General features: G+C 34.3%; 2 protein-coding genes across 13 annotated transcripts in view; one reads left to right on the top strand and one right to left on the bottom strand.

Moving 5' to 3' along the window:
* The window catches only part of LOC116134465 (CST complex subunit TEN1-like), a 55,908-nt gene extending 34,219 nt beyond the window's left edge, over positions 1–21,689 (top strand). For 4 of the 12 annotated variants that reach the window (XM_031420152.1, XM_031420155.1, XM_031420153.1 and 1 more), the window contains 3 exons: positions 19,326–19,492; positions 21,046–21,199; positions 21,304–21,689. In XM_031420152.1, the coding sequence (XP_031276012.1) occupies positions 19,389–19,492; positions 21,046–21,199; positions 21,304–21,426 (381 nt within the window). In that variant the 5' untranslated portion in view covers positions 19,326–19,388 and the 3' untranslated portion in view covers positions 21,427–21,689. Of the gene's footprint in view, positions 1–17,448; positions 17,834–18,254; positions 18,352–18,443; positions 18,536–19,325; positions 19,493–21,045; positions 21,200–21,303 lie in introns of those variants that run through there. The other 8 variants (XM_031420156.1, XM_031420158.1, XM_031420150.1 and 5 more) reach the window with 7 other exon arrangements.
* A 1,744-nt stretch (positions 21,690–23,433) lies between these two features.
* On the bottom strand, positions 23,434–26,760 carry LOC116134463 (receptor-like protein 7). Its single transcript, XM_031420143.1, has 2 exons — positions 23,734–26,760; positions 23,434–23,564 (listed from the first exon to the last, which is right to left on the bottom strand). The coding sequence occupies exon 1, from the start codon at positions 26,531–26,533 to the stop codon at positions 23,747–23,749; it is 2,787 nt and encodes a 928-aa protein (XP_031276003.1). The 5' UTR covers positions 26,534–26,760; the 3' UTR covers positions 23,434–23,564; positions 23,734–23,746.
* Between the last annotated feature and the right edge of the window lie 133 nt (positions 26,761–26,893).

Here is a 26,893-nt window from a genome sequence, read left to right as displayed (position 1 = left end):
CTAATTTAAAGTCTTGGTCAACCACTAAGGACGACTTAATCAATACCTTGTAGTGGAATATTTACTTCATTGACTAGACTGAATTGTGTTAATGGAAATAAATTTATATATACTGCCCACCATATTCACCACTAGATCTTGTCGGCGAATTCCATCAAATCGTCAGGCACCATGGCTAAATATTTGTTTGGCTTACCATGTCGTCTGTAGCACAATTAACATTGGGTCAGATTACAATTTGGACTTGATTTGAGATACTAATTTATAGTCATTCATAAATCATAATCTAAGGCTTCAAAAGGTGATGAAGTGATAAATAAAATAACTACTTGTAACTTTCCATTCACAACTGTTAGTTTGTATCAAATCAAAAATCAAAAATTTATTTTACCATTTTAAGTCAAAAAATTAAATTGAGATACACAAATTTGAACAGTCGATTCCTATCTAATTTGATATTATTTATGTTCTACTTTACGTGGTAGATTAGACTTCGTCAAGAAAGAAAAAATTAACTTGATTTTGTATTTGTTCATTTTATATTCATGTAGTTAGTGTGCATCAAGTCTTGGTCTAACAACTATAAAACAATATATAAGTTATACAGTAATTTCCACTCGCACATTGTAATTGATATAAAGTTTGACATTGACTTAACAAGGTTAATTAATAGGAAAATAATACAATCATTGACGGTAGTGCACCAAATTACGTGGTAAAATCCTGACCGTTGATTAATTTTAACTTAATATTAATCAACGGTCAAGATTTTATCACGTTATTCGATGCACAAATTCGGTACATTACCGTTGGTGGCAGGAGCATTACTCTAATTAATATATTGATCACTTTTGTGGATTCATATCATGCTCCTAAATTATACTATAAAAATGAAACCTATCATCGGAGACATAATCATATATTATATATAGTGCCAAATAAACTTTAGAAAATGGTTATTAATAGATAAGAAAATTGATATATTATTTTTAATTCCAAAACTAATTTTTTTTTTTTTTGGATGTTGTCTATAATGAATTAGAGAGTATATTTAAACGAAAAACTATGTATTACTCAAATATAAAAGAATCTGAGCTATTTTCTCAAGAATGTTGTACATATTGATAAAAGTTATATATTTTTAAACTGGCATGACATACTGTATGGGCAAAAATCCGCATTGGACCCTTATCAAGCCCAATCACATATGGCTCTACTTTAGAGTCCAGCACTAGACAACCCAATGCCATAGTCCAACTCCGATTGTTATTGTATCGAGGCCCATCCCTTGAGGGTCCTTTCTACAATCTGGGTCGCTCCAGAAAATGGGCTCATCTATGAGTTGGGCTACTCAAAAGGGTCGGCAATCACTTCTCAAGACTCCAAGTCTCATGAGGCACCCCAAGGACTTCGAGTCCTATAAGACTTCTAACATCCCGAGGGTTCGAAGTCTTACACAAATTCTAACTCTTTGATTACTCTTAGTTTCGTAGGAACTGGTGCTCCTAACTTCACAGGGACTCAAACCCATTAGCTCCCTATACATGCAGAGGTCAATCCTCTCATAAGGGATCGACTGACAATTCTTCCCTCTAGTTCTCTTATTGTTACTTTTTCAAGAATGGTTGTTCCTAAACGTAGAGTCGTGTTCCGACCACTTTACGTCAATATTCGAGCCTTAGCTCCGCAATCACGGTAAACTCTATCTCGTTATTTGCCTTACTAAATACCTGTCATAACTATACTAACTTGAGCATTGGAGTGCCTATGACCAATACCACGTCGGCGTCAACTTCACATTATTTTTTTGTGACCTCTACCTCACGAGATCATCCTCACAAGCATCCACGGTAGATTTGACCAAGTACACATACCTTGGCTATTGGGAAAATTTCACAACTCATGGTCTTAAGTTTTTTAAAACCTTTTCAAATAAACCTAATTTTGAGTTTAACGAATGAATACGATTTCATAATTTGTATTATAAATATAATGTGATGGGATATTATTAGTAGCATTAGACATGGATAAACTAGGCCCACTAATTATTTGTGAGATGGTACGTATGTGTATACAATTGTGACATGCATTACAAGTTAGGTGGAGGCATAATTAAATCCAGTAATTGGTGCTCCTTGCACACTATTGTTCACAGCTTGGCATTCCTTCCAATTCAGCTTAAGCTTTATCTCAATGACAAGGGTTATAACTAGGGGTGTAGCTAGGATTTCTAGTTGGTGGGATCAAAATATCTATATTGATAAATTTATGATAAAATATATGCTGAAGTAATAAGCATAAAAATGTAATCTAAAATTTAATTTCAAAAGTTACACATACTAAATTATCAATTTTATAATTAAACCAAATCCCCAAATTTCAAACCAAAATTTATCAAACTCAAATTAAAACAACAACTAATTAACCAATGCCTCAACATAAACAAGATTAAATCAAAACTCACATTAAAATCTGGGAATTTCATCTTTCAATTTCAAACTCATTTATTAAACTCAACAAAAACCAAACATATTATCCAAAATTAACTAAAGCCAACTCATTCAATATACAAATATTTCAATTACATACATAAAATAATAAAAATAACCGAGGGTAACATAGTTCATGATCTTTCATCAATTAAGAAATATAGAAGAACAAATTTACTTCCGGATAGAGTATGATGAGAATTACTAAATAAATAATTTCTTCCTCCTTCCTCATTAAGTCAACATCTTTTTTTCTTTGTCGTGTTTCTTTATGCAAAGATAAAATGTTTTACCTCACATTGAACCTCATTTTGAGGTGGTGGTATTTCATAATTCTTTTTTATGAAACCCAAATTTTGGCAACATGTGTTTTATTGATAAAAAAGGAAAAATAATACTTATAATTTATTAATTTTTTTAAATGATCACATAAAGTCGAAATTAAGTTCTCTTTTTATGTGAAATATATTTTTAAATAAAATATATTCTGTTTCATTGACTATGCTGATTGTGTTATGGAAAATTTATATAACTGCCCACCATATTCACCACTAGATATTGTCGGCGAATTCCATCAAATCGTCAGGAACCATGCTAAATTTTGTTTGCTTACCGTCGTCTGTAGCACAATTAACATTGGGTCAGATTACAATTTGGACTTGATTTGAGATACTAATTTATAGTCATTCATAAATCATAATCTAAGGCTTCAAAAGGTGATGAAGTATAAATAAAATAACTACTTGTAACTTTCCATTCACAACTGTTAGTTTGTATCAAATCAAAAATCAAATTTATTTTACCATTTTAAGTCAAAAAATTAAATTGAGATACACATTTGAACAGTCGATTCCTATCTAATTTGATATTATTTTGTTCTACTTTACTTGGTAGATTAGTTAATTTATGTTAGTCTTGGTCAACCACTAAGGACGACTTAATCAATACAATGTAGTGGAATATTTACTTTATCTAATTTGATATTATTTATGTTCTACTTTACGTGGTTGATTAGTCTTCGTCAAGAAAGAAAAAATTAACTTAATGTTTCCATAAACTTCACAATTCTGTATTGGTTCATTTTATATTCATGTAGTTAGTGTGTATCAAGTCTTGGTCTAACAACTATAAAACAATATATAAGTTATACAGTAATTTCCACGCGAACATTGTAATTGATATAAAGTTTGACATGGACTTAACGAGGTTAATTAAAATATTGATCACTTTTGTGGATTCATATCATGCTCCTAAATTATAATATAAAAATGAAGCCCATCATCAGAGACATAATCATATATTATATATAGTGCCAAATTAACTTTAGAAAATGGTTATTAATAGATAAGAAAATTGATATATTATTTTTAATTCCAAAACTAATTTATTTATTTATTTTTTTGGCTGTTGTCTATAGTGAATTAGAGAGTATATTTAAATGAAAAACTATGTATTACTCAAATATAAAAGAGATCTGAGCTATTTTCTCAAGAATGTTGTACATATTGATAAAAGTTATATAATTTTAAACTGGCATGACATACTGTATGGGCAAAAATCCGTATTGGACCCTTACCAAGCCCAATCACATATGGCTCTACTTTAGAGTCCAGCACTAGACAACCCAATGCTATAGTCCAACTCCGATTGGTATTGTATCGAGGTCCATCCCTTGAGGGTCCTTTCTACAATTTGGACCGCTCCAAAAAATGGGCCCATCTATGAGTTGGGCTACTCAAAAGGGTCGGCACTCACTTCTCAAGACTCCAAGTCTCATGAGGATTCTAGGACCCCAAGGACTTCGAGTCCTATAGGACTTCTAACATCCTGAGGGTTCGAAGTCTTACACAAATTCTAACTCTTTGAGTACTTTTAGTTTCATAGGAACTAGTGCTCCTAACTTCATCGGGACTCAAACCCATTAGCTCCCTATACATGCAGAGGTTAATCCTCTCAGAAGGGATCGACTGACAATTCTTCCCTCTAATTCTCTTGTTCTTGCTCTTTCAAGAATGATCATTCCTAAACGCAGAGTCGTGTTTCGACCACTTTACGCCAATATTCGAGCCTTAGCTCCACAATCATGGTAAACTCTATCTCGTTCTTTGCCTTACTAAACACCTGTCATAATTATGCTAACTTGAGTACTGGGGTGCCTATGGCCAATATCGCGTTGGCGTCAACTTCACATTCAGTTTTTTGTGGCCTCTACCTCATGGGATCATCCTCACAAGCATCCACGATAGATTTGACCATCTACACATACCTTAGCTATTGGGAAAATTTCACAACTCATGGTCTTAAGTTTTTTAAAACCTTTTCAAATAAACCGAATTTTTAGTTTAACGAATGAATACGACTTCATAATTTGTATTATAAATATAATGTGATGGAATATTATTAGTAGCATTAGACATGGATAAACTAGGCCCACTAATTATTTGTGAGATGGTACGTACGTGTATACAATTGTGACATGCATTACAAGTTAGGCCGAGGCATAATTAAATCCAGTAATCGGTGCTCCTTGCACACTATTGTTCACAGCTTGGCAGTCCTTCCAATTCAGCGGGAGCTTTATCTCAATGACAAGGGTTATAACTAGGGGTGTAGCTAGGATTTCTAGTTGGTGAGGTCAAAATATCTATATTGATAAATTTACAATAAAATATATGCTGAAGTAATAAATATAAAGTAATCTAAAATTTAATTTTAAAAGTTACACATACTAAATTATCAATTTTATAATTAAACCAAATCCCCAAATTTCAAACCAAAATTTATCAAACTCAAATTAAAACAACAACTAGAATTTAAGTTTGGTGAGAACTAGGAAGTCTTTGTCAATAAAAGCAATTAATTTATTTAGTCTTGGTCAACCATAGGCAAGACTTAATCAATACATTGTAGTGGAATATCTTACTTCATGACTAGGGACTAATTGTGTTAATGGAAAAAATTTAATTAATACTGCCCACATATTCACCACTCGATCTTGGTCGGCGAATTCCATCAATACGTCAAGGCACATGGCTAAATATTGTGTTTGGCTTACTGTCGTCTGTAGCACAATGAACATTGGGTCAGATTACAAGTTATTTTACCAATTTTAGTCAAAAAAATAAATTGAGATACACAAATGTGAACCAGTCGATTCCTATAGTGCAAATGTTCCAGGAATGCCGCCATGCAATCTATTTTTTCGTAGATCCAACACATGGAGACTACTAATGTTTCCCACGCATTTTGGAATTGTACCATTCAAATTATTATAAGAAAGATCTAGAATTTGTATGGCACTCATATTGCACAAGCTGAGAGGTATCTCTCCCGTGAAATTGTTGTTTGACAAAGAAAAAAAAATCAAGTAAGGTGGTGGATTTGGAAGTGGTCCCTGAATCAAGTTGGAATGAAGGTCTAGATAGTCAAGATTTTTCCATGAAAGATGCTCTATGCCTGTGAGAAAGTTGTGGGAAAGATTTAAACTGTACAAAGCTTCCTTTCCTATGTCCCACATCCACTTAGGAAGTTGACCGTGGATTTTGTTGTCAGAAAGGTCTAGATACTCCAATTGGTGTGAGCTACGGAAGAAATCTGGAAATTCACTTATGTTACAAGCCGATAATGTCAACCACCGAAGTTTGCTGAAGGAAGAGTTATTGTTGAATGTGGTACTCAATGATAGATTGGTATTGGAAAGACCAAGCACTTCAAGTTTTTTGAGCTCTGAAAACAAGCTCAATTCCACTTGAATTATTTAAAGAAAGAAAGAGAAAAGTCAAATTCACAAGTTCAAATATTGAAGCTGGAACTGACCCGTGCAATCTATTATTATCTAAATAAATAAATTTCAAAGATTTACTTTGAAATTCATCTATAGTGCCAGTTAATTGGTTATACTGGAGATTCACACACTGTAATAAAGGTAGAGTGAATAGCCAAGATGGTAGGGACCCATTGAAAGAGTTATTATATAAATTAATATGAACTAGAATTCCACGGGGACTTACTTGAGAAGGGATTGGACCAGCTAGTTGATTAGACCCTAAGCTTAAAACAGAAAGTTGAGTTAAGTTGACAAAAAATTCTGGAAATCCACCGATGAAATTATTGCCTGCAAGATTTAATGCAAGGAGCTTGTCAAAATTGGAAAAAAATGAAGGGATTTGACCTGCAAAATTATTAAATGAGAGGCTCAAATAATTGAGTTTTGTAAGGTTTCCAAGTGAAATAGGAATTGACCCATTGAGATTGCAATTAGAGAAATCCAAATATGTCAAGTGCACGAGATTGCCGATGGAATTAGGTAATTCTCTAGGCAAAGTCATGTCAGAGACATCCAAAAACTTGAGGGGACTACTCCAATTAACATTTGGCAAAATACCTGTCAAATTGTAATTACTTGCTAAATTCAGGATTTTTAAGTTGGGTAAGAGAAAGATGTTATCTGGAAAGTTCCCTTGCAATTCACAATTCGAGAGACTCAAAGAAGACATAGAAGAAGATAGATTCATGAAGGAACTTGGTACGACAGTAGACATGTTTACAGGATCAAGAAGAAGTTCTGTTAAATCGGTCAAATTTTGAACTAACCCCTTTACAGTAGCTGTTTCAAGGGAATTTTCAGAAAGATCAAGCATAACCAATTTAGATAAGTGGGTGATTTCAGATGGAATTTGACCAGAAAAGTTTGAGTTGAAAAGTTTAAAGTGTGTCAAACTAGTGAATCGATTAAAATCAGGAGGAATTTGACAGAGATTGAAATCGTTGTAAGCTAAATTCAGCTTTTGCAAATGATTGAGAAGAAAAAGGCTACTATTGGAAGGGATATTTCCTTGAAGCCAGCCACAACTAAGATCGAGACCAATCACATGACCTGTTAAAGAATCACAAGTGACACCATCCTAAGAGCAGCAATCTTCATCCTCTTAAGACATATCCGTGGTGGGGACTAATCTGTGAAACGTGGAAACCAACATGGGTAATTACGCGGAATCTGCTAGTAAAATAAATTATCATTGAGCCTTGATCATACAGTAAAGACATATGACGTTATCAGTACTTTAGCAACTAATNTTACTAGAAAATAAACACACGTCAACATTATGTATAAGAAAAGAACAAGAGACTTAATCTAGCTTCTAGGGTGGTTCTTTAAAGTCAACAAGTCAACACATACCTTTAAGAAAAGAACAAGAGACTTGTCAATGGAGCGTGTGGAAATTAAATGGGTCATTTTTCTACAATAGTTTTTATGGGACTTATTATATCATCTATATAATCTATCTTAATATCTGCGTAATATCATCTAATATTATTAATGATACTATAAATCCATTTTACACTCTTTTTAATTGTTTTGAATAACTTACTCACACTAGTTGATTATGTCCTACTTGAATAGTAAATACATAATTATATTTTATCATAGAAATTAGAAAGAATAATATGAAACTTACGTCTAATCACTTAGAAATTCTAAAGTCATAATAGAGTCATATAAATAAGTATATATTATAAGTTTTACATTTTAGATTTACAAGTTTCATGTTAGAAGTTTTGCAATAGTTAACTTTACTTACCTCCAAATTCCAACGGTGATCTGAATTGTCAGATCATTTATATGACAGATACCTATATAATAGGCTAAGAAAGTTTCACATTATATTTTTTTAGCTTTTTTACACTTTCGTTCTTAAAGTTTGGAGTTGTACTTACCTCCAGTATTATAGGATATGAATAATTTTGTCTTGTCAAATACGAGTTTTTCAATAAAAAGTCTATAATATCCTTGTTCTCTTATTCATATGTTATTAGAAATGACCATAATTTTAAATATAAAAATTTGTCAAAGCAAAAACCAAAATGAACAACGTAAAAAATTTAAAAATATCCAATTTTTTACTTTTTTTAATACATATATTTTATTCATTTCTAATAATATGAAAATAAGATAACATGGTATTACAAATTTTCATTTCAAAGTTTTATTTGATTGGACTAAACGGATCATATACCAAACCTCAAGGATAAAAATGTCAGTAACCCTATTTTTGCTACCCACCAACGATCTGAATCTGGATCCAGATCCCATGAATGTTATGGGTCCACCCACCCAGAAGACGGAGATTTGATTTAAAACTGGAGAAACACTTGACAGGTATAAGCTGAATCCGATTGACCCAAATGAAAAATCAAGGCTCAATTGGGTCCGATTTTGTTATATTATTAGGGTGATAATGTAATCAGATCGATATATCAATAGACTACAATATTTTGCTAGATAATAATGTCATGTTTAAAACTATTTTGATGAATTAAAATTGTTTCCAAAAAAAATTAATGAACCCACGTTAAAAATACAAAGGATTTTTCATTTACTTTGTGGGCTTTTAGTAGAACATTTGATTTCATTACATTATTAATCCAATAACATAATAAAATTGATTTGCCGTTGCTTTTTAGGATCCTTGGGTCACTCAAGGAACTTAAAATGTTAATCCAACTATGGGAGAACAACATGTTCCCACCCAAGGTTTAGCGAAACGATACTTTCTCACCCATCAAGTTTCGAAATGACACTTTCCCACCCTTCGTTAGGTTCTGTTATGTTTTCCGTTAATATTTTACTGAAAAGAAAAAATACACTAAAATATTTTACTTTATAAATATTTTATTATTTTTTAATTAGCCAAAATGTCAAATATTAAAAATTCAAAAAAGAAAAAATAGTTAACCTCACTTAAAAAATTATGAGTAATACTATAAAATTATTTAAACCAACATGGACTGGAGTAATTACCCGGAATCTGCTAGGTTGTCTTCTTTTTCATGAATCAATTCTGTGATGGGGCTGACTGGAAAATTACGCGGAATCTGCTAGGCCCTGAATGGGAAGTTGCCTTCTTTTTCATGAAAGCCATGGCTTCGTTTGGTTCACAATTGGGTGTTTTTGGGAAAAGTTTTCTGAAAAAAGTTAAAAAAAAGTTGAATTGAGCGGGTATTACGATGTAGGATTTATAAATTAATAAAATACCTCCTATATTTGTTTATGTACAAAACACCCCCTATAATAAAATCTTAAAAGTTAACAAAAACAATCCCAACCCAATGTCAAATACGGACAGCCGGCCACCACCGCCGGAGGGTGGCCGGGTTCACCGTATTGGCGCATGACCGGCTGGATCTTGCCGGTCATGCGCCGATATGGCCTTTGCCGGCCAGATCCACGGTGGATCTGGCCGACAAAGGCCAGATCTACGACCAGATCTGGCCGTATTTTCTCGTCAACGATGACCAACAAACGGTCGTCGTTGATGGTCAACGACGACCGTTTGTTGGCCGTCGTTATAGAACCCTTTACGGCCAAAGATCTGGCCGTCAACGGCCAGATCTTTGGCCTTAGATCTGGCCTTTTCGCTAGATCCACCGTGGATCTGACCGGAAAGGCTAGATCGGTGCACTACCGACCAGATTCACCGATAGTGCGCCATCCTAATAGATTCCGGCCATTTTTCCGGCAGTGGTGGCCGGAATCTGGTAAATATGAAATACTGGGGTGTTTTTGTATTTTTTAAAAAAATATTTAGGGGTATTTATTAAATTATCAAATTTAAGGGTTTTAAAAAAAGTTGAATAATATTGGGAGTAGTATTCCCCACAATCAAAGCTTCGTTTGGTTCAAATTTGGGGGTTTTGGAAAAGTTTTTTGAAAAAGTTAAAAAAAAAATTGAATTGGGCGGGTATTACATTGTAGGATTTAATAATTAATAAATGCCCCTTATGTTTGTTTTTTTACAAAATACCCCATATATAACATTAAGTTAACAAAACACCCCCAACCCCCCTCAAACACCCCCAGCCGGCCACCACCACCGGAGGTGGCCGGAGTTTGTCTTATCGCGCATGACGGCTGGGATCTTGCCGGTCTGCGCCGATATGGCCTTTTCCGGCTAGATCCACGGTGGATCTGGCGGCAAATGCCAGATCTAGCCGTTTTGCTCTTAACGACGGCCAACAACGGTCGTCGTTGATGGTCACGACGACCGTTTGTTGGCCATCGTGACCGACTGTTACGGCCAAGGTCTGGCCGTCAACGGCCAGATCTTTGGCCTTAGATCTGGCCTTTTCCGGCCAAATCCACCGTGGATTGGCCGGAAAAGGCATGATCGGCGCACTCCCCGGCCAATTCAGCCGGTAGTGCGCCATCCTATCAGATTCCGGCCATTTTCCGGCGGTGGTGGCCGGAATCTGGTAAATGTGGATTGTTGGGGTGTTTTTGTAATTTTAAAAAAATATTTAGGGGTATTTATTTAATTAACAAATTTAGAGGTTTTAAAAAATTGATAATATTGAAAATAGATTCCCAAAAATGAGGCTTCGTTTGTTTCAATTTTGAAATACTACTTTTAGTATTCCAAAAAAGTTAAACTGTAAAATACCAAAAAACTTTGATTTTTAGAATACTACTCCCAATATTATTCAACTTTTTTTAAACCCCTTAAATTTGATAATTTAATTAAATACCCCTACATATTTTTTTAAAATTCACAAAACCCCCCATAATTTATATTTACCAGATTCCGCACCACTGCCGAAAATGGCCGGAATCTGTTAGGATGGCGCACTACTCGGCTGAATCTAGCCTGTAGTGCGCCGATCTACCTTTTCTGGTCAGATCCACGTTGGATCTGGCCGAAAAGGCCAGATCTAAGGCCAAAGATCTGGCCGTTGACGGCCAGATCTTTGGCCGTAACGGTTTATACGATGGCCAACAAACGTCGTCGTTGACCATCAACGACACCCGTTTGTTGGTCGTCATTGACAAGAAAATACGGCCAGATCTGGCCTTTGTCAGCTAGATCCACCGTGGATCTGACCGGCAAAGGCCATATCGGCCACGACCGCAAAGATCCAGTCGGTCATGCTCGCCAATACGGTGAACCCGACCATCCTTCGGCGTGGTGGCTGGCTGTCCGTATTTGACATTGGGTTGTGGGTGTTTTTGTAAACTTTTAAGTTTTATTATAGGGGTTTTTTGTAAATAATAAATATAGGGGGTATTTTATTATTTTATAAATTAACATCGTAATACCCGCTCAATTCAACTTTTTTTTAACTTTTTTTCAGAAAACTTTTCCCAAAACACCCAATTGTGAACCAAACGAAGCCGAGAGTTTTTGGGTATTTTACTGTTTAACTTTTTTGGAATACAAGAATATATTCCCAATCTTGAACCAAACAAGCAAAAGTTTTTGATATTTTACTGTTTAATTTTTTTTGGGAATACTAAAAATAGTATTCCTAATTGGCAACCAACGGAGCCCATACTTTTGGGAAAAGCTTGCGTCACAACTCTCCAGTTATCGAAAAAAACAAAACAAATAACCAATAACTTGATTACTTCTAGGCTCTAGCTTCTAGGATGGGTCTTGAAAGTCAACAAGTCACACCTATCCATGGGAAAAGAAAAAGAGACTTGTCAATGAATGTGTGGAATTAATGTGTCATTTTCCAGTGCAACCGCCGATCATGTGATTAGAAGGAATAGTAAATAATAATACATAATATATTTTATCATAAATTAGGAGGAGTAATTTTCATTTTAGGTTTACAAGTTTCACGTTATAAGTTTGTGCAGTAGTTAACTTTACTACTTTTCCAAATTCCACGTAATCTAAATTGTCAGATCTTATATGGCAGTCACTCGTATAATGGGCAAAGAAAGTTTTACATTATACTCTTTCATCTCTTTTTACACTTTTGTTCTTACGGTTTGAAGTTGTACTTACCTCCAGTATTAGGATAAAATTAACAATTGAATATACGACTGAATTGAGGTTGATAGAAGTACAAATATGTTTGTATTCTTTGGATATTACAATAAAATAAATTATCATTGAGCCTGATCATACAGTAAAGACATATGACGTTATCAGTACTTTAGCAACTAATTTAAAGTCTTGGTGAAGCACTAAGGACGTCTTTGTCATAAAGCAATTATTTATTGTTAGTCTTGGTCAACCACTAAGGACGACTTAATCAATACATTGTAGTGGAATATTTACTTTATCTTAATTTGATATTATTTATGTTCTACTTTAAGTGCTTGATTAGTCTTCTTCAAGAAAGAAAAATTAACTTAATGTTTCCATATCTTCACAATTTTGTATTGGTTCATTTTATATTCATGTAGTTAGTGTGTTCAAGTCTTGGTCTAACAACTATAAAACAATATATAAGTTATACAGTAATTTCCACGCGAACATTGTAATTGATAAAAGTTTGACATGGACTTAACGAGGTTAATTAAAATATTGATCACTTTTGTGATTCATATCATGCTCCTAAATTATAATATAAAAATGAAGCCCTCTCAAGACATAATCTATATTATTATATTGCCAAATAACTTTAGAAAATGGTTATTAATAGATAAGAAATTGATATATTATTTTTAATTCCAAACTAATTTATTTATTTTTTTTTGGCTGTTGTCTATAGTGAATTAGAGAGTATATTTAAATGAAAAAACTATGTTTACTCAAATATAAAAGAGATCTGAGCTATTTTCTCAAGAATGTTGTACATATTGATAAAAGTTATATATTTAAACTGGCATGACATACTGTATGGGCAAAAATCCGTATTGGACCCTTACCAAGCCCAATCACATATGGCTCTACTTTAAGTCCAGCACTAGACAACCCAATGCTATAGTCCAACTCCGATTGGTATTGTATCGAGTCCATCCCTTGAGGGTCCTTTCTACAATTTGGACCGCTCCAAAAATGGGCCCATCTATGAGTTGGGCTACTCAAAAGGGTCGGCACTCACTCTCAAGACTCCAAGTCTCATGAGGATTCTAGGACCCCAAGGACTTCGAGTCCTATAGGACTTCTAACATCCTGAGGGTTCGAAGTCTTACACAAATTCTAACTCTTTGAGTACTTTTAGTTTCATAGGAACTAGTGCTCCTAACTTCATCGGACTCAAACCCATTAGCTCCCTATACATGCAGAGGTTATCCTCTCAGAGGGGATCGACTGACAATTCTTCCCTCTAATTCTCTTGTTCTTGCTCTTTCAAGAATGATCATTCCTAAACGCAGAGTCGTGTTTCGACCACTTTACGCCAATATTCGAGCCTTAGCTCCACAATCATGGTAAACTCTATCTCGTTCTTTGCCTTACTAAACACCTGCATAATTATGCTAACTTGATACTGGGTGCCTATGGCCATAATCGCGTTGGCGTCAACTTCACATTCAGTTTTTTGTGGCCTCTACCTCTGGGATCATCCTCACAAGCATCCACGATAGATTTGACCATCTACACATACCTTAGCTATTGGGAAAATTTCACAACTCATGGTCTTAAGTTTTTAATACACTTTTCAAATAACGAATTTTAGTTTAACGATGAATACGACTTCATAATTTGATTATAAATATAATGTGAATATTATTTAGCATTAGACATGGATAAACTAGGCCCACTAATTATTTGTGAGATGGTACGTACGTGTAACAATTGTGACTGCATTACAAGTTAGCCGAGGCATATTAAATCCAGTATCGGTGCTCCTTGCACACTATTGTTCACAGCTTGGCAGTCCTTCCATTCAGCGGGAGCTTTATCTCAATGACAAGGGTTATACTAGGGGTGTACTAGGATTTCTAGTTGGTGGGGTCAAAATATCTATATTTAAATTTACAATAAATTGCTGAAGTAATAAATATAAAGTAATCTAAATTTAATTTTAAAAGTTACACATACTAATTATCAATTTTATAATTAAACCAAATCCCCAATTTCAAACCAAATTTATCAAACTCAAATTAAAAACAACAACTAATTAACCAATGCCTCAACATAAAAAGATTAAATCAAAGCTCAATTAAAATCTGGGAATTTCATCTTTCAATTTCAAACTCATTTATTAAACTCAACAAAAACCAAACTATTATCCAAAATCAACTAAAGCCAACTCATTCAACATACAAATTTCAATTACTACAAAAATAATAAAAACAAATGAGGGTAACATAACTCATGATCTTTCATCAATTAAGAAAGATAGAAAAACATTTACTTCCGATAGAGTATGATGAGAATTGCTAAATAGAACCTCAACACTTTTCTTCTTTGTCGTGTTTCTTTATGCAAAGATACATGTTTTATCCACATTGAAGCTCATTTTGAGGTGGTGGTTTTGATAATTCTTTTTTCCAAATCCCAATTTTGGCAAACTTTGTTTCTGTTTTTATGTGAAATTAAGTTCTCTTTTTAGTGAAATTATTTTAAATAAAATATTCTGTTTCTTTTATTATATAATATATATTATATATATATTTATAGAGAGAAGAGAGAGAGAAGAGAGAGAGGCGCACCATGAGGCATAAGCAAATCCCCTTGGTGCTCCTTTGCACACTATTGTCCACAGTTTTGCTGCCTTCGAATTAATCTGAAGCTTTGTCTCAATGACGGTCAATGACGCCAACCTCTGGTGGTCGTCTCTAAAGGCCATATCTGCTTTTGCAGTCGTTGACGGCCAGATCTGGCCGGATTAGTCGAATCTGGCCGGTAGTGGGGGTATTTTTATCATTTTATAAATTGAGTGTTTTGTAATTATTAACAAAGCAAAAGGATATTTTCGTCCACATTGTCACTGTTTTGGGGCAAAATTGGAAAGAAATTTGATTACCGAAGTAATATTTTAATACCACCCTCCCCCTAGTATATTATCCAGGTGATTTACCCCTTTTTTGACACTATTTGTCATCTTATTTTCCGGTAATATTTTTGTACAAAAATGTCAAATACATATTCTGGTCAATTAAACAAATAATACCCTTGTTAAAAAATTTCAACCCAATCCAAAAGGGCCCTAAGGATATTTATATTTTTACCAAACATTTATGGTGTGCAGCAGGAAAGCTGAATATCTTTTGATACACAAAAACTTGTATAATGAAAAAATATCACCCATTGTTTCACTTATTGATCCATAAAAATCCACATTAATAGGAAAGCTTAAATTGTTTATAGAAATTACATGATTCGATGGTGACAAATTTCTCATAAACTTTAGAATATTCGAATAAGAAATCTTCTTGTTCACCATTAATTAGACTTCTTGTCCAATTAAGCCATAGCACCAACTGGAACAGTGTATTCCTTGTAGGTTATTTCTTGCACACCTTCTTCACGGTTTGAAAGCAGCGATGTCCTCTTTTCTTGTGGAATCCAAAACTTACTGCTCACCGATAGGATTTCACACCCCATAAGGACTTTTGAGGTAAACCATCTTCAATTAATTATCTTTAGGCTATGTGTTAAGATTTTGTTTACTTGTTCTATTGGAATCAATTTGTATGTATTACATTGGCCACAAGGTTGTTTACTTCTCTCGACTTTCGTGTATTGGTTAGCCTAGGGCCGGCTTAAGGGTAGGCAGGTGAACCTGCCTAGGGCCCCAAAAAAATGGGGCCCAAATTTTTTATAATTTTTTTTTTTTTTTGAATATCTTACAAAAATGAAAATAGTTTATAATTTCTTATCTAAGCCAAGGGGCCCCCCAAAAAAAGCCATAAAAGCCTAAATTTATTATAAACTTTTTACATATATTCCACTCAAAGTTTAACAAAATAGCAAGTTTGTACCTCTAGTTTTAATATTCTAGTTTATACTCCTAACTAACACATTGAATCTCTTTTAACAATGGAAGACTAATAGTCATTACATATCTCAAATTACTCACCCCCAATTCAATCCCAAATTTAACATTCACATAAATCATCTCCAGCCCTCTTTTGCCACCAGTGGTTTGGAGTTTTCGGTCAATTTTGTTTCGATCGATTTTCTCACCAAAATCGATGAAATCATCATTTTAAATCATTTCCCAACCTTGATAGCCCTCGATTTGACTAATTTTTGATGAATCTCGCAACCCAACTCCACCACACGACAGCCATTTCCAGCCTTTTTGGCATGTACCCGACATTGTTGGCCTTCCTTGACACCACCTTCTTCCTCCCCTTTGCCCTCTCACCAAAACTCCTATCATACCTTATCCGTTTACTCTGCCAATCGCCAGTCATCGATACCTTTTGGGTCGTGACTTCTCAAGCATTTTCTTATCAATTTTGGCATTGGAAATCACCCATTTCACCACCCATCACTTCTCCAACATCTACTCTTCAAAACCCCCCACCAACCCAACCTTGTTAGTCTGCCGATTGCTATTCACCCCTCTTAGTGATTTTTCATCGCAAAAGACTAAAAAAAAAAAAAATAAAAAATAAAAAAAAAAATAACTTTTTTAATATATGCTTATATTATTAGAGGGCCCCAAAGTAACTCCTGCCTAGGGTTACAAATGTTCTAGAGACGGCCCTGGTTAGCCTATAAAGAGACCATTTTTGTTGTATTGGTTATAATGTTTGGGAAAGATTTTCTGTTTTTGTGGTCGTTTGTTAAAAATATGTCTTAATATCAGCCTTAACAATAATGTGATAAATGTTGAAACAAAGTTCCTTAAAGACTTTGGCTTTTAGGAGTTAAATTTCGATAAAATGTATTAAAATTGAAAAGTGACATAATTTCATATTAATGAGATGTATTAAACTTAAAAATTCAACTTAAATTTCTCTATTTTGGTAGCTAACATTAAATGATGTCAAAACAATAATAGAGATGACTGAAACCTAGACAACAATAAGTGGTACCAAAAAACATTAGTGAATTGTATCAAGATTCGGATACTAAATTAAACAAAACAACCATAAAAGGTCCTCAATAATTAGTTCAATAATAATAATAATAATAAAACCACCTTCTGTTACGGCTGAAACAACTTTTAAATAGTTTCTCTAAAAAAAAACACTAATCCGAAAAGTCAAAGGAAAAGCTAAATTAAACAATTAGAAATTCTAAAAAGTCCAGAAACTTCCAAACACACCCCTAAAAATGATAAAGCGCCCAAAAACCCATCTAAACGACTCCAAAGGCTAAAAATGACAAAACTTGTATTAATAAGCGAGAACCATAACCTATATAAGCCAGTTATTCTTTCGTCCCGCACTCTCGTAAACCTAAAATTCAAATTAAATAATAAGCGATGTCGTTGAGGCAGAGCGAGAGGACGGAGGTCCACCGGAACCGCAACGAGTTGGCGGAGGACGCGGATGAGGGAAGCCGGAGGAGAGAAGACAACATGGTGGAGATCCAAGAAAGCTTGCAGAAGAAGCGACGAGAAGGCCTTCAGAAAATTCATGCTTCTGCTGTCGAGAAGAAGGTCATTCGTAATTAGCCTTTATCGAATTAGAACTCTTTTGATTCACTGTATGTAGTGTTTTATGACTTATGAACTTATTTTGATCAAACTAGAGCTTATACTTCTGCTATTCAGAAGATGGATCAGTTTCATAATTACGCGTTGCAATCAAGCTTTATGAATTAGAGCTCTTTTTGGTTCATTTTTTTCAATGTTTTATGAAGTTAAATTTATTTATTTATTTATTTTTAACTGAACTAGAGCTTATTTTATTTGATTATAGTTATGGTTGATTTTTACTTTGTGAAGATTAAGTATGATTTTTTTGCTTTTAATGAAATTTGAGCTCCTCTGTATTGGGTAAGGTAGGTTATTTTGATTTCTTTGATTTCCTATTAAGGGTTTGATTCTAGTTTTAGGGTTTGAAGTGCTTGGAACGTTCAAGGTTTGATGAATGTTCTCATGTAGTAATTGAATGCATGATTACAGTTGGAACATCTACCAGCTATGGTAGCTGGTGTTTGGACAGATGATGGTAATCTACAGCTTGAGGCAACAACTCAGTTCCGGAAATTGCTGTCAATTGGTGAGACGTTGCTTCTTGTAATGCACATTCGGTATTCTGATTCTATGCATATTTTTATGACAACTGAACTGTATTTCTCCGTCTTTTGACAGAACGCAGCCCTCCTATTGAGGAAGTTATACAAGCTGGTGTTGTTCCTCGTTTTGTTGAGTTTCTTACGAGGGAGGACTTTCCACAACTCCAGGTTAGTTAGAAACTTTATATTTTTTTTGGTATATATCGGTATTCTAACTGATGGAGATTGTATATTTTATCTGGGTAGCTGAGGCAGTAAATTCTGATCCATTTTGTTGGTTTGGTGAGAAAGAAGAAGTAATGAAAGAGGTTTATCTATATTAGAGTGGTTTCTAATGCCTTGTTAGTATTCAACTTTGATTTCGTGTAACTGTATAAGGTGTTTGATTATATGCGTCAAAGAAACTTGTTTATAGTTTGGTTTTATTTTTTATCTGGGTAAATTTGGAACTATGAATTTTCGTGCATTAATGTGTAAATTCTGAACAATTTTGTTGGTTGGGTGGGAAAGAAGTAATGAAAGAGGGTTTATCTTTATTAGAGTGGTTTCTGATGCCTAATGTGTTGTTTGATTCGCACTAATGTGTTGTATGATTCATTTTTGCAAGTTTTTATGTTGTAAGCAGTAGATTACTAGTACTTTTATTAGGTCCAGTCAGTGCAGCTGTTTAGATTCTCTGTACAGTGATTAATTATATAAAGGAATATTATCAATGGCGATATAAGGAAAACTCAGCTTTAGAGTTTAGTAATCTGTTGTATTTGGTGAAATGCTATGAGTTTTTGGAGTTTAAGCTTTGGCGGGGTTTGAGTTTTGAACTTGACATGACTGAGGAGTTTGGGGTATATCTGGGTTATCAAAAGGAGGGGAAAAAAGTTAAAACAGTTGTTTCGCTTTGTTTATGATGAAGATTGTATCTTGGGCTGTTTTTTCTGATTGATACTAATTGATATCTCAGGTTAGTTTGTTGTGTGTGGAGTGTAGCTTGCTGGCGCTTTTTGAGTGAGTTGGTGGCAGTTTGATGGCATCCTCGGCAATAAAATCTGGGGCATTGGTTACTTTACCAGAGTTAAACCCATCATCTCAATTCTTTGAAGAAGGAGCTTCGCTAAGAGTTACTGGGAAGTAAGACTTCTCCCATTCAAAAGATTAGTACCCCTCTATTATAAATATATCTGTTATTTTTACCTGTGCATCTTTTGTTTCATGATTACGTTTTGAATAACACTAGCTGTACTGACTAAGTTCCTCCTAACACCAAGGGTTGGACTTTGTGGTAAAAGCACTGATAAGTCAAGGGTACAAATCCCCCTGAATGTGTCTGATTGGGATGTTTACAGCATACAGATTGCTAACTATTAAGGTTGTTGAGTCTGTTTGAAACCCAGATAAGAACTTGGTGGACATGTAGGAAAGGTTGAGGGATTTCTATGTATCAGGAAAAAAAAATGATTAAGATCCTCTTGTACTTCTAGATTTCTCATTAGGATTCCTGAGTTGTTGTGATTTTGGAGTTCTATTAGTATTTTTAGAATATTTTTCTCTTTTTGGATTTGAGTTGTGGTAATGTAATTGAACTAAAAATGCAAGTGTGCACTGGACCAGTTGATGATGGTAGAAAGTGTAGTGTGGTCATGTGTTGGGGGATGAAATGAGGTGTAAGGGTGGAGATGAGTTGGCGGTATCAGTCTGGTGATAAATAACAGCAATAGTGTAGTAGGGTTGATTGTTTAAAGACGGGCATACAAGGGCCTTCTGGTGGAAAGTTTGTTGGTTTGGCACTGAGTAAGAATTTATGATCAAAATCAGAAATTTTGATTATTTATCTCTGTCGCATTACTGAAGAGTGGTGCAAACACCTGGTACATTTTCAGAGTGCTGATCGTTCCTGGTGTTTGTGTTCTGGATAATTAATTTTCTTGAATGTCACATTAGTTGTTTTGATGTTTCAACAAGTCAAAAAGCAATTTGTTGAAATGCAGTTTTCATCTAGATATTAGTAACTTTTTAATCTAGATGTCAACAAAGCTATTATGATCCAATCAGACTTCCTTTTGACCAGGAAAATATCTTTATTCGGTTCCTGTAAATGATATTTAGACCATCTCTCAATGGTAATCCTTTCAGTTGTACATGATTCAGATTTAAGCAAGATTAGTTGTTGAACGGTAGTTTACAGTTCATTGTTCAACGTGGAAGCCAACAAAACCATTATTTTCCAATCAAGTTTCCTTTTGACCAGGGAACCGTCCTCCATCAGTGCCAATAAATGATATTGATACCCTTCCTCTATGGTAATCGTTTCTATTATGCGTGATTAAGATTGCATGATTAAGACATTAAGTGAGATTATCTATTGAAAGACAATAGTTCTCTAGATATTAGTAACATGTCAACATGGATGTCAGCAAAACCAGTATGATCCAATCAGGTTTCCTTTTCAGCTGGTAAATGTCTTCAGTCGGTGCCAACAAATGATATATATACCATTTCCAAAGGGTAATCTTTTCTATTATATGTGATTTAATAGCTAAATGAGATTGATTATCTAATAATTATATTGGTTTTGCTGATATCAGAGCTTGGATGATTGGCCCATGTATTGCTTTTCAAATTTGATTATTTTATTACTGTAATATCTTACATATCAAAAATAAATATTTCTTGTTTTCCTCCAGGTTACAAGAGTATTCCGTGGAGACAGCCATAGCCATAATTGCTGATGGAAGTGCCATCTTAAAGATCGACACCCAGCACCTGAGGGACCTTAGTTTTCGAGTTGGGTCCATCTATCAGTTTATTGGTGAACTCCATATTCAGCTTGACAATGAGGTAAGGGATTGTTACTATTGGGTTGAAGGCTTGCACATTGTGTCTAGCTCACTCCATGTATCATAGTTACGTTAATATGTATCAACGTGCCCTTCTGGTTTCAGGCAATCTTGCAGGCACGAGTAGGTAGGAATGTTGATGGCCTTGACCTGAACCTGTATCATCAGTCATTGCAGCTACTGAGACAGTTTCAAGCTGAGCGGTACAACAACTTAATGCAGTTATAAAATTAAACAGGCTCACTCAGAGGGAAAGGTACCAAAGTAACTTCGTACCTACATGTAGACGTGTTGAAAATGGATGATTTTTTTTTCCTTTTTTAATTCTTTCAGTATTTAACTGTTGGATCTCTACTACGAATACTTAATTCATCGTTGATATCTATTAAATGTCCATCAAAATATACGCTGTTATAATTTCTGATTTCCTCTGGAGCATAGAAACTGGGTAATCTGTTCATTTATGACAGATTCCCACCTTTAAGATTGAATATCGACAAATCTTGTTAAGAGAGTCTTTCCCCAGATAGTCAATAAGTATCTTTTAGACCACGTGTTTGACGGACTATTCCTATTTGGTTATACACAAGTAATATTGTTCTGTCAGCACCTGTAGTATTTATATATTATATACGGATACATCCTACTAAAGTAATTGTTGTTTTCAACCAATTTTTTCTAGATGATTATATAACCACCATGATATACATTTGTTAGAAGTCCTGTAGAATACACCGGTGTCAGACATTTCTCCTGCTTTAATTCTTCTGTTTGATAAACTTTGTCATGTTAGAATACGCCGGCTAGACTGGCATATCTATGTCAGGTTGTTTGTTGTTGCACATGTTTCTAATTCTGCATTATTAGTTTAGTAGGTTTGGCATTGATGACACAAATATCTGAAGATCCGTAACTTCTGGCTTTGGTTATGATTCTCTTAACTGTTTGGAAGACAAAACTCTTATCCAAGAATCCAGTAGATAAGATTGGTCAACAATTAGAGACATTTCCGAAGGAGTTTGAAAGAGCCTTAATTCAGCATATTCCTGCTAAACACTCTCTTAATCACCTGAATAAATTATCCCCCTAAACACAAACATACCCATAAGAAAATGCTTCCAAAATTAAGCTTGAAACTAGCCAATTAGGATTAGACTTCTCATGAAACTTGATTACTTCTAGCTTCTAGGGTGGGTCTTGAAAGTCAACAAGTCAACACCTACCTATAAGAAAAGAAAAAGAGACTTGTCAATGGAATGTGTGGAAATTAATGTGTCATTATCCGTACCAGCCCCACATGTGATTGTTGGGGTTACGTGTCAGCTGCTTATTGGTTTAAATTGCGGCTGTGTGGTGGTTAAGTAAATCACATTTCTTTTGATAATCGTCTTTATTAGATGTATCGTAAATTTGTAATATCTGTATAATATTATCTAATATTATTAATGATACCGTAAATACATTTTACTTTTTTTTTACTCGTTGATTATGTCCTATCCGAATAGTAAATAAATAATACATAATTGTATTTTATCATAGAAATTAGAAGGAATAATATTAATTTTTTGTCTAATCACTTAAAAATTCTGAAGCTATGATAGAATCATATAAAGATGCATATTATAAGTTTTACATTTTAGATTTATAAGTTTCACATTATAAGTTTTGCAGTTTACACTTTCATTCTTAAGGTTTGGAGTTGTACTTACCTCCAGCATTATAAGATGTGGACAGTTTTGCCATTTAATATAATTTTTCCTTGGCAACTGAGGCAATTGCTAATTAGGATATTATATAATTTAATTTTCTATAAATTTAGTATTAGTTTAATTGATATTTCAAAGTTCAACTTTTGTCTTAAATAATGTATTTTTTTGAATAATCTATATATTGCATTTATAATTGATTTAATTAAAGTTAATTTTTAATGTCTATAAACAAGTTGTTAACTTAATCTCTTACAATTCTAAAATTACTTTTCACAAATGCATGATTTCTTTTTAAACAAAATTTTCATGAAACTTTTTAAATCCAATTAAAATACTATTGTCATAAATATTTGTAAATCCCAGTAAAATAATATTGTCATTAATTTTCTGATAATATATATATATTTTTTTTTTTTTTTTTTATTTATCCTTCTTTCTCTTTTGAATTAATTATCAGTAGTGATTATTTTATCATCTTGATTGCACAAGTTTTAAATGAAAGTACAAGGAACATTTGAAATTTATTCAAGGAACATTTGAAATTGATACAACATTACTTAACGCTACATATTAAACTACAAACGATGAATCCAGAAATTTGGCAATCCTTTATCACACTCATCTCCACACCTTACACGGTCTCCCACAAGCAAGTTCCTGTATTAAGATAAAGCGGCCAGGTTATAAATATGATGTTACATGTATAAAATAATTATATTATTTCAGAAAACATTGATCCATAACATTTGCGCAAATTTCAAATAGGTGTTAATTAATGAAGATCCTAAAGGAAAAAAAAATGGATGAATAATTTAACCGAACTAACCTTGTCAAGAGAATCACTTTCGCTTAGTCTTTCTATTACATCTTCGAATAAGTCCATCAATCATCTGTAGAAACCATCGTGGTTTTCCTGTTGAGAAAACTATATATGCTATCGTTAAGCCCAGTGATAGTCCGCTTCCGTAACCCATCATAATGACTTTCCAATCTACCCAGGTTGGAATGTTGTGTTCTTCATCATGGTCTATTGATGATTCTGGTTGTGGTGTCTCATCAATATCACATTTGTTTGACAACATAAATCCACAAAGGCCCAAGTTTCCACTGTACGAGTCATTTTGGAAGGTCTCGAACTGGTTCCCCCGAGGAATCGATCCCTCAAGATGATTTTGTGATAAGTTTAACTTTGCAAGAAAGGTCAAACCTACCAATTCCGATGGAATCTCTCCAACAAGCTTGTTTGAAGATAGGTCTAAAGCTTCAAGTGCAGTCACATTTCCTAAAGACAAAGGAATATGACCGGTTAGGCTATTTTGAGAGAGATTGAGGAGTCGAAGTGAATGAAGTTTTCCAATTGAGTTTGGAATTTCTCCGTGAAAGGAATTGTTTGATAAATCAATGGCAGTGAAAGTAGTAACAATTTTCTCCAATTGGATTTCAAAACCTTTAACTACGATCGCCACTGAATCTTGATAATAGTCTTCACCCATATAATTCAACTTCCTCTTGGCTTCATCAAGATTCGCCATACCTTTTAGATTCTCAAACAACCTTGTTGGCAAATGACCCCCAAAATTGTTGTGTGAGAGATCTAAGATTCTCAGCATAGGGAAAGAACCATTAAATTTAGAAGAACCCCACTCAAAACCGTAAAAGCTGTTGAAGCGAAGAACAAGAACCTGCAACTTCGGAAGATCTCCCAACCAATATGGGAAACTATCAATTATCTTGTTGTTTCCGAGATCTAGAACCTCAAGCATGATACAATTAACCAAACTTCGTGGGATCGACCCTTCAAGTCCATTGCCATTGAAGTTAAGAGTCCTAAAATGATTGTCTCGTGCAAATATTCCAGGAATGCTGCCATGCAATCTATTTTTTCGTAGATCCAACACATGGAGACTACTAATGTTTCCCACGCATTTTGGAATTGTACCATTCAAATTATTATAAGAAAGATCTAGAATTTGTATGACACTCATATTGCACAAGCTGAGAGGTATCTCTCCCGTGAGATTGTTGTTTGACAAAGAAAACAAACTCAAGTAAGGTGGTGGATTTGGAAGTGGTCCCTGAATCAAGTTGGAATGAAGGTCTAGAAATCTTAGAGTTTTCCATGGAAGCGGATCTATGCTTGTAAGAAGGTTGTGGGAAAGATTTAAACTGTACAAAGTTTCCTTTCCTATGTCCCACATCCACTTGGGAAGTTGACCGTGGATTTTGTTGTCAGAAAGGTCTAGAGACTCCAATTGGTGTGAGCTACGTAAGAAATCTGGAAACTCACTTATGTTACAAGCCGATAATGTCAAGTACCGAAGTTTGCGAAAGGAAGAGTTATTGTTGAATATGGTACTCAATGATAGATTGGTATTGGAAAGATGAAGCCCTTCAAGTTTTTTGAGCTCTGAAAACAAGTAAAGCTCAATTCCACTTGCATTATTTAAAGAAAGAGAGAGACTAGTCAGATTCACAAGTTCAAATATTGAACCTGGAATTGACCCGTGCAATCTATTATTATCTAAATAAATAAATTTCAAAGATTTACTTTGAAATTCATCTATAGTGCCAGATAATTGGTTATAACTGAGGTCCATAAACTGTAATAAAGGTAGAGTGAATAGCCAAGATGGTATGGACCCATTGAAAGAGTTACCATATAAATTAATATAAACTAGAATTCCACGGGGACTTACTTGAGAAGGGATTGGACCAGCTAGTTGATTAGGCCCTAAGCTTAAAACAGAAAGTTGAGTTAAGTTGACAAAAACTTTTGGAAATCCACCGCTGAAATTATTGAATCCAAGATTTAATGTATGGAGCTGATCAAAATTGGAAAGAAATGAAGGGATTTGACCTGCAAAATTATTAGCTGAGAGGCTCAAATAATTGAGTTTTGTAAGGTTTCCAAGTGAAATAGGAACTGACCCATTGAGACTGCAACTAGAGAAATCCAAATGTGTCAAGTGAATGAGATTGCCGATGGAATTAGGTAATTCTCCAGGCAAAGTCATGTAAGAGACATCCAAAAACTTGAGGGGGCTACTCCAGTTAACCTTTGGCAAAATACCTGTCAAGTTGTAATTATATGCTAAATTCAGGATTTTTAAGTTGGGTAGGAGAAAGATGTTATCTGGAAACTTCCCTTGCAACTCACAATTCGAGAGACTCAAAGAAGACAGAGAAGAAGATAGATTCATGAAGGAACTTGGTACAACAGTAGACATGTTTACAGAATCAAGAAGAAGTTCTGTTAAATCGGTCAAATTTTGAACTAACCCCTTTACAGTAGCTGTTTCAAGGGAATTTTTAGAAAGATCAAGCTTGACCAATTTAGATAAGTGGGTGATTTCAGATGGAATTTGACCAGAAAAGTTTGAGTGGGAAAGGTTAAGGTGTGTCAAACTAGTGAATCGATTAAAATCAGGAGGAATTTGAGAGAGATTGAAATCATTGTAAGCTAAGTTCAGCTTTTGCAAATGATTGAGAAGAAAAAGGCTACTATTGGAAGGGATATTTCCTTGAAGCCAGCCACAACTAAGATCGAGACCAATCACATGACCTGTTAAAGAATCACAAGTGACACCATCCCAAGAGCAGCAATCTTCATCTTCTTTCCAAGACATTGTTTTAGGATAAGAAGGACACCTTCCATCACAATATGGAGAAAAAAGAGATGCATAGTATGCATAATCATCACAATGAAAGGACGAACGATTGACAAAGGAAAAGAGTTGCTTAAATTGGAGGAGTGCAGAACTCTGGTCATGAGAGCAGAGTGTTGCAGAACTTTGAGAGCACAAATATAACAACTGAATGTATAAAATTTGATAAACCCAGAATAGACAACCCATTTTTTCCGAATGATGAAATTACAAGGACATATAAGGTTATAAATAGAAAGAAAAGAAGGGTCAATTAATATTGTCTTCTTTTTCATGAATCAGTTCTGTGGTGGAGACTAATATGTGAAAACGTGGAAACTA

This window comes from Pistacia vera, unplaced genomic scaffold, assembly GCF_008641045.1.
Source record: "Pistacia vera cultivar Batoury unplaced genomic scaffold, PisVer_v2 Contig289, whole genome shotgun sequence".
NCBI lineage: Eukaryota > Viridiplantae > Streptophyta > Magnoliopsida > Sapindales > Anacardiaceae > Pistacia > Pistacia vera.
Note: the sequence above shows the minus strand (reverse complement) of the source record. Positions and strands in the feature narration are given on the sequence as shown.